This window comes from Phalacrocorax aristotelis, chromosome 9, assembly GCF_949628215.1.
Source record: "Phalacrocorax aristotelis chromosome 9, bGulAri2.1, whole genome shotgun sequence".
Lineage (NCBI taxonomy): Eukaryota > Metazoa > Chordata > Aves > Suliformes > Phalacrocoracidae > Phalacrocorax > Phalacrocorax aristotelis.
The window spans coordinates 20,993,102-21,006,145 of NC_134284.1; the positions used below are offsets into that span (position 1 = coordinate 20,993,102).

At 41.7% G+C, this 13,044-nt stretch overlaps 1 protein-coding gene across 22 annotated transcripts in view; it reads left to right on the plus strand.

The window, feature by feature from the left end:
• Window positions 1–577: 577 nt before the first annotated feature.
• The window catches only part of UNC79 (unc-79 subunit of NALCN channel complex), a 115,005-nt gene continuing 102,538 nt past the window's right edge, over window positions 578–13,044 (plus strand). For 5 of the 22 annotated variants that reach the window (XM_075103778.1, XM_075103771.1, XM_075103779.1 and 2 more), the window contains exons 1-4: window positions 806–2,991; window positions 4,469–4,562; window positions 6,199–6,319; window positions 12,135–12,439. In XM_075103778.1, the coding sequence (XP_074959879.1) occupies window positions 2,908–2,991; window positions 4,469–4,562; window positions 6,199–6,319; window positions 12,135–12,439 (604 nt within the window). In that variant the 5' untranslated portion in view covers window positions 806–2,907. Of the gene's footprint in view, window positions 757–801; window positions 2,992–3,246; window positions 3,429–4,468; window positions 4,563–6,198; window positions 6,320–12,134; window positions 12,440–13,044 lie in introns of those variants that run through there. The other 17 variants (XM_075103774.1, XM_075103784.1, XM_075103787.1 and 14 more) reach the window with 11 other exon arrangements.

A 13,044-nucleotide genomic window follows, 5' to 3' on the forward strand; every position in this document is an offset into this window, starting at 1 on the left:
GGAGAGGGGACATCAGGGTTGAGCTCAGCCCTCCTCTCTGCAGGGAAGGGTAGGTAATGGCGGGCCTGTCCCCCAGACGCCTGGCACACCATGGAAACAAGTGGGGACACTCGGCCAGAGGCACCTGACCGAGGTATACAGTGGGTCGAGGGGAAGAGAAGTAGTGAAAGAAACAGCATTCCTGTTTCATGCAAAGAATTAAATGGAGTATAGAAACACAGCCCCATGAACAATAATGCCGCCATCCCCGGCCGAGCTCAGTGCTCCACCGCTGCAGGGGTAGGACGGCGGGCCGGGGGGCGCGGGCCGCCAGCCCCCTCAGCGGCTCCGAACACCCTCGAAGCCCCGGGGGGCACCGCCGGGGCCCAGGGGAGGACTTGTCAACATCTTCCGGCCCAGCAGCTCCCGGGCCAGCGCTGCGGCAAGCTCGGTGCTTCGGCGGGACAACGTTCCTGCCTGTGGCGGCGGCTTCAGGGCTGCCCCGCGGGCCAGCGCACCTCCCCCCGCCTCACCCCTTGCGAGGCCACCCCAGTTCCGCGGCCGCCGCCGCCACCCGCGGCCGCCAGCCGCTCTTTCCCTTTAAGGGTCCGTTCCCGCCCAGCCCCGCCCGCCGCTCCCTGGCCCGCAGCCCTGCGGCAGCGGCACCGGTGCCGAGGCGGAGTGGTGGTGGCTGCCTTTACCGCGGCCGGGGGCCGGCGCTCCGAGGCGGCTGAGGGGCAGAGCGCGGCGGCAGCATGTCCACCAAGGCAGAGCAGTGTGAGTGGCGGGGCCGGGCGGCGGGGGCTGGGGCCTGGCCGAGGGGAGCGGGGGGCGGCCGGGGGCGCCTTCCCGCCGGCGGCGCTGCCTTGCTGCCGGCTGTCAGTCGCCCCGGCGGGGTAGCGCCGCCCGGCCTCCGCCCGCGTTGTGTAGCGTCCGCGTAGCAGCTAGTGCCAGGGAAGGGGGGGCTGCCTGCGTTCTGGCTCTTTCTGTCTCAGCCGCCGCCGGGTGCTTGGCGGCGGCCCTGGGAGCATCTCGCCTCCCGCCCCGCGCCTCGCTGGTGGGGTGGCCCTTCGGAGGAGGCGGCGTTTGTGCAAAGGCAGCGCCAGGGACCTGAGGGGAGAAATGAGGGGTCGGGGGTGAGAGTTAAGACTGTGACCACCGGCTTGACCATCGCCCCTGCGGCGGGAAGGGTCCACTCCTCTGCCGGTGCTGTGCCCTGTCCAAAGGATGTACCCGCCTGAGAGACTGGAGACACGACTGTAGAGACCACAGGTGACCCATGCGTTGCCATCTTGAAGGTGGTCTTGCTGTGAGATAGAGAGGGCAGGTGTGCTGTCGTTCTTGCCCGTGCTCCCAGCAGGAAACCCCAGGTGCTGACATCCCCCTTCCCCGGGGCCTGGCCTGCCTCCTCACAGCCACGCACGTTTTAACCACCATGTTGGCTAGATCGGATCGGAGCAAGATCAGATGACATGGTGGCTGGGACGTCAGCAGCTGGGCCAAGCTGGTGTTCCCACTGTTGTTACTGCTGATAGCAACTGGTGTGTCTGCAAGAGGCCTGGTGAGAGGCTTAAAGAGAAATGCCAGGGCAGTCGAGCTTTTCACCCATATCAAAGCTATTTTCTCTCCTGATATAGCGTCATGGTTGTGAGCCAGGCAGTCTGTGACCAGTGGGTTGGATTGATGTTTGTCATGATGACATGATGTGATCTGACACTTCATGTGCTGAGACTTGCTGTCTCCTTCCTCCAGGTCACCAGGAAGGATCCTTGCATTTATATATGCCTGTGCTGAACTGATCTAAGGAGAAGAATACTTTGTATTTATTTTTTCTTTAGGGTTTACAGTGATGAATGATGCTGCTATTAAAATATTACGTGGGTGCTAATTTATTGCAGTAGGGGTGCACTTCTGGCCTCATAGAGATAACAATGTTCTTCTGACCATGCGACAGCCCTGAAGTGTGCAATGTTTGGATCTGTACTGTTCTGTACTTTCTGCCTTCCTCACTCCCCACCTGAGTTCTGCATTTGTTTCTTCTTTCTTGTGATACTTATTCATTAATTATGCTTCTTTCACACTGGCATGTGGAAGAATTTCTGCCACCTTTTGTCCCAACGCTGCCTTTGGCATTTTCTTCCTTTTCTATTCTGTCTTCTCTGTTCCTCTGTTCCTAATGCTTTTGGTCTGCTCTGTTTGAGCTTCTCTTTCATATTTTCTCCTTGGCTATTTTTCCTTTTCATCCCTAGTACTGTTCAAGACACTGCATCTTACTCTGCAATGTCCCTGCTGCTCTCTATTTTAAGATTTACTTGGGGTCCAGGTTTCAGATCTTTCCACCTCCTAACATTCTTTTCCATGATGCTCCAGGTAGAGTATTTGGTTAATGGACACATCCTGTGCATTGTAACCTACTGAATGTACTTTGTTTACCAAGGCTGCTCCCCTGACTAGTGTTTATGGCATTCCCAAATGTCTTTGACTCTACATAACTTCAAGATTCTCTCACCTGCAATTTTTGACAAATGGTGACGGACTCTGACAAGGATTGTACTGATGTGCATACATCGATATCAGGCAAACCTCCAAACCCAACTGTCGCTGTTGTTGCTTCTACCCTTGTTGATGACAGGCAAGAATCAGAATGTCTTGGGAAGGAGTCAAGTCACAAGTCATAATGAACCTCAATTTACCAAGAACAGCAGCAAAACACTACAAATGAGAAAACAGATCGATCACAACAGAAGAGGCACTGGTCTAAACATCAATCTGTGGCCACCTCACAGCTCTCGGACAGGTTGTATGAAGAACAGGTAAAATGGTGGCAATCTGGGAAATCGTCTCGAGAAGCCTCCTGTTTTTGTGACTACATGTACCTCGTATCTCATACCAGCAGTATTGATGGTGACTTTGATCATTTGACTCCTCATGCCCTGCCTGAGGTGTTCTATTGCATTCAAAGAAAATGAGTTCTTTTTCACCTTAAATAGCAGTAACTGGTGTTTAGTTGTGGTAAGTAATGTGTGGAAATGCCTAATGCCCACTCCTGTTCTTTTCCAGGACAGTGAAGCAACCAAGACCATCTTTAAAGACTCCTAATGGTTTTACTCTTGAGTCAGTCAACACTTACAGGGGGACTAGGGAGTTTAGTTAGGTCTGTGTAGATCCTAGAGGGACACCCAGCAAAGAACTGTGGAATAACTTTTTTCTTTTTACATTTTTAAAATTTGGTTTATGTGCTGACCCTGTGATAATGCCTAAGTACTTCCAGAGAGTGACATCACTTTTTGAAGTGTATCACTGGGTGCTCAGAAACTCAGAAAATTGGGTCATTCGCACACTTCTGTATCTGGAAAGCTGGCAAAGTTTTGCCATGGGGTTTTCCTTCAGAAGGTTCTTTGTGTTCTGGGGGCTGAATTTGTCAATGTTCTGGGATACAGAATTGAGAGGTAAGGTTAAAGCCTTTAGCATGAGGCTAATGTTAATATTTAGGCTTTATAAATAAGTTCTCTGTTTTAGTATTTTGCCTGATACAACTGCGTGACAATGCTGATTAATAGAAATAAGTATATTTACTTCTTTTTTTTTTTAAAAAAGTGATTGTAGATATCCTATAGCCTTTATTGAAAGTAAGTAGATGTAGAGAGGTAGACAGTTTTCTGAAATACATCTAGACCTGTATTCTGACATCATCTTTGGCATTTTGTTAATCCAATTCACCTACAGATATCTGACAGCAAACCATGGCAGCCACAGTAAACTGTGCATCTTGCTGTGAATTGTTCTTTGTTGGATACTGTGAAACGTGGTCTGTTTTCTTTGAAAATATGCCTGCCTTCATACTCTTTCCCCTGTCCCAGCAAGAGAAAGTAGCATCACAAAATACATTTATGAAGTAATTCCTTTCTTAATCTAACCTAATTTATATTACTTTTTATAGGGGTCTTTGTGACAGTTAAAAAAAAAAAGTGTCTGTCTTTAAACAGTCTGGTAAATTGACTTGCAAATCAGACTGAAGTGCAGATAATGCACAGAAAGAATGACATGTGGGACAAAGAGGGGAAAACTGGTCTTGAGCTGCTAAAGTAAACTTCTGTAACCTGGAGTGAAACACATCATAACCAAATGTAACTACCCCAGTGGTTTTCGGGGTGTGTAGGAGGCTAGTTATGGCTGGTCTCACAGAGGCAGGGATAACCTACTGCAGAGCACAGGCCTGTGTGGTGGCCTGAAAGGCTCTGATCTTGTTCCTAGCTATAGTGAGGCAATCTGAGTACGCATCACAAAACTTATGTTTTCAGTTTTTTGGAGGGAAGAGTAGTGATAGATTTTAATTAGCCATTAATGTCACCTTAAAATAAATTTGTCAAGTAAAACACTTGAAAGTAAGGGAATATAATTAAAGTTGCTTATGCATCCTAAGTTTATTACTTTTTCATATACATTATGACTGTTGCTAATTGGATTTTTACTTGCTGTTTTCCCGTAGATCCCAGCCCTATTCAGTCATATGATGGGCTTTCTGTGTGTGATGAAGCAGTGTAATATTGTGAGGGAGGCTTTTGTCTGTCGAAATTGGGAAGGTACAGTCAATACAGCAGGAAATGGGAGAAAGGATGATCACGCTGAAGGCAGCGCAGTGCTGGAAAACTGGGTTTCTTGTCATGCAATTCAAGCAAAGTGTTCTTTGCTTAATGGTTATTTGAGTGTTCCTCATTTTACAGATACTGACTTGAAATTGTCAAACTTCATTTGTTGTGTGACTGAGGGCTCACAGATGCTTTTGTTTACTGGATGTGAAAGTCCAGTATGTACTGCTATCTCTTCTGGCAAAATGGCTCTCAGTATCTCAAGCTGAGACTCCAACAGGGGTTGCAGACACTTTGCTGTTGGTGTCTGTCCTTCAGTCTTTTTCTGTAATGTGGATACAACGTTACCCCTTCTCATTCCCTTGTCAATGATATAGAAAAAATCCAAATACTCATGCAATGTGCAGCTACAGCAGCAGCAAGAGGCGTAGGGAGGTCTCTCAGGAAGTGAGTGCCCTTCTGTTCAGCAGAGGACTTAATGATTTTCATTCTGTAATAAATGCCATTTGACAATGAAAATAAAACAAAGTATTGACTAATTGCTCATTTAGGAAGCATGGTTTATCTTCTACACTGAAGGATCCCTGTAGGGGAAAAAGGTTTATCTTGGTGTAGTGAGAGACTGTCATAATCCATATGCTCAAGGGCTGAAGTAATTCAGAAGCATCTCCCCTTTTAACTGCCTATTACACAGTCTTGGTGCACTTTTAACATGATTAAGAGTTCCCAGCCAGCTCTGCTTTCACAGAATGATGCTGTGAACAACTGCTGAGCAGTCTAGCTGGAAGCACAGTTGAGTTGGTGCAGCCCTCTGCCACAGCCAATGTACTCTGTTTCTCAGCAGAGTTGATTAGTCTGAGCAGAGCAAAAAAGTTGAGAATGTGCTCTGGTGTCTCTGCATGAGACTGTCTTGTGCCATATAGGCAATGTAAGGCATTGCAGCTATGGTGGATAATGCTTTTTTTCCAATACTGAACAAGGTTCTCTATTAGAAAATAAACCCACTATTATTTCTAAAACAAACAAAAAATGGTTTCAGTAAAGGTGCAGAGCTCCTGCTGCTTTTTGAAGTCCCCTGACTTGCTTGATCAGACTTCCTAAGACACTTAAATAAACAGCACAAATCTTTTAATATCTTTAGTTCATTGCATAAAGTAAATGTATGGCCTGAAGTACATCACAGGAGCTCTATCTTAGCTTATATCTCTGCTTTGGCTGTAGAAATATTTATCTGTCTCACATGAACCTCCTGTGATTCAATGACTCATTCATTATAAATGAATCCTGAGATCCTTAGAGACACAGAAGTAGTGCAGGGTTTGGGGATTTTTTGTGTATGTGTGTTTATTGTGGGTTGGGTTTTTTTTGCTTTGTTTTAAATTTGCTAGCACTAAGATGGTCTATTGTAGATGCAGGCATTCACTTCCGTGCCTTCGCCTTGGCACTCTTGCACTATAGTGTTCAATTTATTCAGTCAAAATAGAAGGAATATAGAGACTTCTGTTTTTTACAGTTAAGGTTCTAAATTAAAAAAAAAATCAGAAGTGGTAGGGACAGATGTGATTCTGTCAAAGTCTGCAAAAAACCTAAACGAATTTTTTTGTTTGTTTGTTTTTTGTCTTTGATGTAGTTGCTTCCAAAATCCGTTACCTTCAGGAATACCACAACCGGGTTCTCCACAATATTTACCCTGTGCCCTCTGGAACTGACATTGCAAATACTCTGAAATACTTTTCTCAGACGTTATTGAGGTAAGTTTTAACTAACGCTCTTGAAGAAAAAAGAGCTAAAGAACTGTAGGGAGTGTTGATTGACTTTGAATTGGTTGCAAGATTTAATGGGTCAGTGTTCAGCCAAAAAGAGTCAGAGTGTAATTTAAGAAAGGAATGGTATGAATTAATCTCTTCAGTGGCTGTTGCCCAATTTGCCCAGTTGAGCTGCTTATTGAGTGGCTGATTCTAAAACAAACTTGGTTGATTACACATTTGCTTGACCCTCCTAAGACTTAGCTGAATGCACAAACATGCTGAACTTGTGAAGAAAGGCATTTGTGACATAAAGAGTTTTAGATGTGTATATCCATCACCTCCCTGACAGTCCTGGTGCCTTAGGATCCTAGAGCAATGAGCCAGACCAGTAGAATGAGGTTCTTACTGTGCCATAGTTCAGCTGGCTGTCAGGTTTGGGTTCTGGTTCAGTCCCTTATAGCAGTATGAGTAGAAACGAAGTTTGTATGCAGATCTGGATTTGGGTGGCAACAACAGGTCAGGATTGTTCTGATCTGGGGTTTTTATTTAGTCCAATATTTAGTAGTAATATATAGTACTAAATACCATATGATTACAGAATACGTTTTCAATAGGAGATACTACCTATTTCTACCCAATGTTACCCAAGACTATTGTCTTGATAAAAAGATATGAAAAATTGTGAGACTTGATTAGGAATGGCATACATTCCACAGGGCTACCTAATGGATTCGTATTTCCAAAATGTTGTTAAAATGGCGTTTGACAGTGAAGAGGTGATTTTGTCTGCCTGGGTTTGGCTGGCACTAGTTTTCAGATCCAGGAAAATGCAGTTAAAGCTGCATTTCTGTGCATAGCTTCCTGATTTATATCTGGAAAGACTGTCCCAGCTGTCAGAAGCTAGTTTGGAAATACAGCTGTATGCCTTATTTGGTGGGGAAATATTAACAAAATACAATTAAACCATATATTTGTACACATATGATGTATACAAGTTGAGAAGCAAGCATTTAAACTTTAAAGAATGACAGTAGTTCATTCTAACATTTATTTGAAGTGCATGTGATGTGTCAAAATTCCTGACCTTGTTTATAAGAAGGAAGCATACATAGACAGAAATACACCCATTATCAGTGGAACACCTGTTTGCAGCAAACTTAAAAACCTCCTGTTTTGAAAATTTCAAGAGTAGTTTAACCACTGTGAAATTTGTTTCCCTCATTGTTTGGAGTGTTGAAGAAACTTACAGCAACCCGCAGGGCTTTTTTTGAAAGATTACTAAATTTTGTGTCATTGTACTGCAGCAGTGGGAAAAAAACGTTCAAAGAGTCACTGAAGATACCTCTGAACTGTGGCTTTGTTCCTGCATCAGGCTGTTTTGATGGATTATTTGTACAGCACAAACATACTTAAATCACATTTAAGTTAGGTTCTGTATGACAAAACAGCCTCTGCTTAAATGCTGTGGGCCTTTAAGCTGTTAAAGAATTTTAAGTTAACTGAACTACTGAAGAAGAAACGAGTTGGACTTTGTTCTGAACAGTTTTTCTTCTTAGCTCTAACTACCAAGTGCTATAAGAAGTCCATTGGGACAAGATGGGTTTAGACTCTGTGGCTTAAAAAGTGTCTTTGTACCACCCTATCGTCTTCATCTTTCTAAGCAGTGCAGCTGACATATCCTGTGTGACAAATTCTTCACAATCCATGAGCAGTGACGTTTCTGGGCTTGCTGGAAGAGCTTTATATTTACCAACTATGAGAGCAGATAAGAAATCGGGGCAGCAATTGCACAATTGAGCAGCACTGTTTGTTTATTTCATGTTCAGAATGGGACTGAACCAAAACCCCCTTGTTGATAATGCTGAACTTCATGAGGCAGAAGTGATACTCATGTCTGTACGCAGGTCTACACAAATGGCTTTGTCCTTCATGATCTGGGATCTGGTCAGCCTCAGAGCTAAAAGGGCACCAGAAATCAAAGCCAGAACTTGGATCTAAAATTAAGTGGACTGACTTCTGATACTCAGCAAGGTCAAATCCACATTCTAAATCCCTGTAACTGCAGAATTTGAACTGTGGGTCAAAGCCTGAGTGCCATGTGTACGTTTATAGACTTGCTGATACTAAGAAAGAAGATGGATAAAAAAGCAGAACAAAACACACCCTGTATTTAGTGTGGCAGATGGAAAGAAGGAAACTCCCACCCACTGTGTGCAGATCTCTGCAAGGTTTACCCTAAAACTAAACAGACTGGTTAAGAACCTTTCTGAGGAGTGTGTTCAGAAATTTCTCTGAATATTTTGCATGCCGAGTCTTCTTTCTGCCTCCTACACTGAGTCTCCATTGTGCAAGGTTTAACATCAGTGATAAAGTACATGGTGGAGAATAATCCTTCTAGCTTGAAACAGAGCATATGCAATGAGTTTGGGCTGCTAAGAGAATACTGATCAAACAGTAGCAAAAATGCCCATTGATTTCTGAAGATTTTGGATCTGGTCTTCAGAATAGCTTGCTTGTGATCATCTACTGTTTCAGAATAATTAAAAAATTTCCCAGTTTGATATTTACTCTCTTTGCAGCTGAATTTTATAGGATAAACATTTTTTGATGAACATACATAGCTGAAGAAATAATGGAGGAATAGTGATTAGTCAGAGAAATTCCATATGATGATTGGGTTTTACAGGTGTAGCTTTTATGGTTTATTATGCTTTTTACCTTTCCATGTTATGGACACATTTTCAGTGGGGCATGCCCACTGTTTTGGATCACATTCATATCCGGTATTGTTCTGCTAGCTATAGCTGGATCGCACAGCTATAGCTGGATCGCACAAGGGATTAATTTGCTCCTTTGCTCTGTACATAGCTTCAATGAATCACAAACTCAGGGGTGGGGGTAACAGATGTGGAATGGCTGAAAAAAATTGAATTCCTTATTTATATGAACAAACATCACATAAAATCACCATACACAATGCATAGCACATTGATTCATTTAGTTCTTCCTTAATTTTCTATTTGGGCAAAAGCATTTCTTTACATTACAGCATGAATTTGTTTCATGCCCTGCTCATTTTCAGTGTTTTCTCCCTCATTTGAGGAATGATCTAAGACTTAATAAACATCTTGCAGAACAGCTCATTCTTTCACACTTTCTTGGAGAAAATTCTCCATATGTATTTCTAAGTAAAATGTTTTCCATAATGAATAGTTACAAATGCCCAATGGCTAATTAATGGTCAAGCTTGTTTTGCTGCCTTGGTGAGATGCAATTCTCTTGTAGGCATTTTAGGAAGCCTCTCCTGGAAGGCGGTAATTTTGGGATAGATTTGCAGCAAAGATGTACAAATCTTGAAACGAGCCCTGGTAGCTATGTCACTTGTCACAGAGCAAGTTCAGTACGGCGTTATGATCTGCAGACACTCCCAAGTTCTTGGTACTTAGTTTGAACAGAAACAGGAGCAAACTGCAATCATTGTATCTTGGTCCTAGGCATCTTCCTAGATTTTCAGTTTTGACTCCAGGTTATTGGTTTTAAAACACATGGGTAGGCAAAGGCCTGGGTCTGAAAGTTATTGGGTTTTTTTTTCTGTTTTGTTTTTTCTCTTCTAAATTTGGCATGGTTGCAGCTGGAATTTAGATACAGTCTCACTGTTCTTCCTGAAATGAACAAAAGGATGCCCTGATCAAGATACAAGATGGTGTGCTTTGGCCTCTAATCCATAGGTGGGCCATAGCTCAGTGTTAAAAGGAAGGGAAGCCTGTAGTGTAAGCTGTCAATCACTGCCTTACACTTTCCAAAGCAAGGATTAATTAAGACAGTAATATCCTTTGTGGAAATAAATGCACTTCAAGTGTTGTGCTGGCAAGTAAAGGGGTAGGTAATTAGTATCATCTGTTGGTAGTCAGGGAAGGGATATAATTTAGTACCTCCATATCTCTAAACATGAGCTGCAAAGTATGGCAAATGAACATCAAGCAAATAAAAGGAATCAGCACTCTGATCAATTGTTTTTAAAGGCATACTAAATTTTAGGTTATTTTCTGATACGATTTCGTAAACACTGTCATGACAGTCACCATGTAACTTGTACTGGACATTGGGTAACAGAAACCAAAATAATCTGCCAAATATGTAAGGCACAATAAAAAAAGGAAAAAAAGAGTAGTTTCTTAAAACAGACTATGTCTGTCATCTCTGACTGCAAGTGTGATGTGATAGTAGCCACTTGGCATAGAACTGTACTTGTTAAATTGTTTTATATATATAGCAAATGAACAACACCTTCTCTTATAAGCACCTTAGCAAGAGTTTAGCTTCCTTGTGTGAACTGTTGAATTGACTTGTGAGGTAAGATATATCTATGCTAAGGTGTTTATACAATAAGGATTTCTGACTGTTAAAGACGACAGAGGTTTCCAGAAGTGCTCCCTCTTGGCAGAACTCTGCTCTTCGTTAGTCAGTGGAAATTTTAATGCCACTGACTTGTTTTTTGTAAGTTTTAACATTGACTTTGGGAGCAGAGTTAAACCAACAGCAACTGCTTTTGGAAATTCCAATCACTGAGAGGTGCAAAATGTGCTTTAAAAATAAAAAAAAGCATTGTGTGTGGTTAATATATTTAAAAGGTATATTATATTCTATAGGCACATATGAAGATCATGAGCTAACCCTATAATTGCCTGATAACTAAAATATAACACTGCTTAAGTGACAATTTATTTCTATTTAAAATAGTGGGGTTTTTTAAATTAATAAATTAGATAAACATGTTTACAACCATGTTTACAAGATTCTTAAAACGACATAACAAGCTGGTTGACGTATAGCTTCTATTTTGATTCCCACTAAATCCTTTTTAATTTTTGGAATTATCTTTCCTTTAGTTTATAGTGAGTTTTGTTGAATAATAACGTAAGTAACAGCAGGAATGTATGGTAACATACTGTCTGATCTGCAGTTACATAATTGGTCTTGCTTGCTTAGCCCTTAGATTTTTGAAGGTAACTATTTACCCAAGGAGTGTTTGTATTCATAAAGTAAAATGTTTCCTCCCTAAACATGGGCAAAATTAAAAACACACATAAACAACCATTATCATTAGCTCACAAACATATGCTAAAGACCATCTACTATATATTATTTTATAACTTTTCCAAATGTAGTTTAGTTAACATTTTAGAAATATTATATTATTTCTAAATCCATGTGCCTGTTTAAACTTCATTATCTCAAATGATACTGAGTGGTCATGAAACAGTATCATAAAATACATACAGACATTATTTTAATGCAATAAACATGTGATTTTTAAGAGTATCTTAACAAACGCACATGTTTATTCTTTGCTAAAACATGTTTCTGCAAGTGCCACACCTATATTTTGCATGTTTTCAGTCAGTTGGTTCAAAAGATTATGGGGGGGGGGGAATAAATCTCTCAAAATCTCAGAGCAAAATACCAGCCTATTTTGACACAGCTATTTTTCCATAGCAAACACTTAATTCTCAGAATTTTTCTTAACTGTGAAACATGGGTAGGGCACTGAAACATGCATTTTTATATTTTTGCTCCTTATGAGCCAGATAACACATGAGATGCAATGAAATTGTCTTAGATGTAATTTTTAATTCTCTTATCTTGAAGGATGAAAGTGAATGGTTGCTGGATTTGTAGACACACTGGTTTTGGTAGCAATTGCATCTTATGTGGGATGTATCTGGTGTTTTATTATTTGTTTTATAGTGTCATTTCAATGTAATGTGCTGTTCTTTGTGTCTTTGTTGTCTCTTTTTTTTCTTTGTCCCCCCAACAGCATTTTGTCCCGCACAGGGAAGAAGGAGAATCAAGATGCCTCCAATTTGACAGTGCCCATGACCATGTGTCTTTTTCCTGTGCCATTCCCACTCACCCCATCTCTAAGACCACAGGTCAGTTCCATCAACCCTACTGTTACTCGCTCCCTCCTTTACAGCGTCCTGCGAGATGCTCCATCTGAACGTGGCCAGCAAAGTCGTGATGCTCAGTTATCAGACTACCCATCTTTGGACTATCAAGGACTTTACGTGACACTGGTGACACTGCTGGATCTAGTTCCCTTGCTACAACATGGTCAACATGGTAAGCAGGCCCTTGAACCCTTCCAGTACGCTTAACTTCAGTGCTGTGAATCTATGAATCATGCATAAATACAGTAGAAGAGATGGGCCTAAACTGACCTGCATCTGGAACTCAAATCTCTTGGGATGTGTTTATATCAAAGTGTTTGGTTTGACTTTCTTAAATAAAAGATGTTTTTTTGCTAACTGTGGATTTGGGTTTGAATTCTGAGGCTGTCTGATTTTTAGTACTATGTTGGTGATGTGTAACTAAAATACAATGGTATGTAACAAAAATAATACAGGTGGGTCTAAAAAAATCTGGATTTTGAATTTGAATCTACTGGGATATCTTCAGACCTTTTTTTGGGAGTGGCTCACTTAAAAACGCACAAATTGCTTGCGAATATATATTTGGTCTATAATGAATATGCAGACTGAGTGTTTGGGTGATGGTCCATCTCTAAATAGAATGTAATATACATTTAATTGAAGAAAAACCATACTAATCGTGATTTGAGATGGCTTTAAAATATTCCTGGGGAAAAAGATAGCAATATCTCTGTCCGACTTCATAAAAGCTGTATTTGAATTAGTTAATCACAAGATTTTTTTTTGTGACTATGT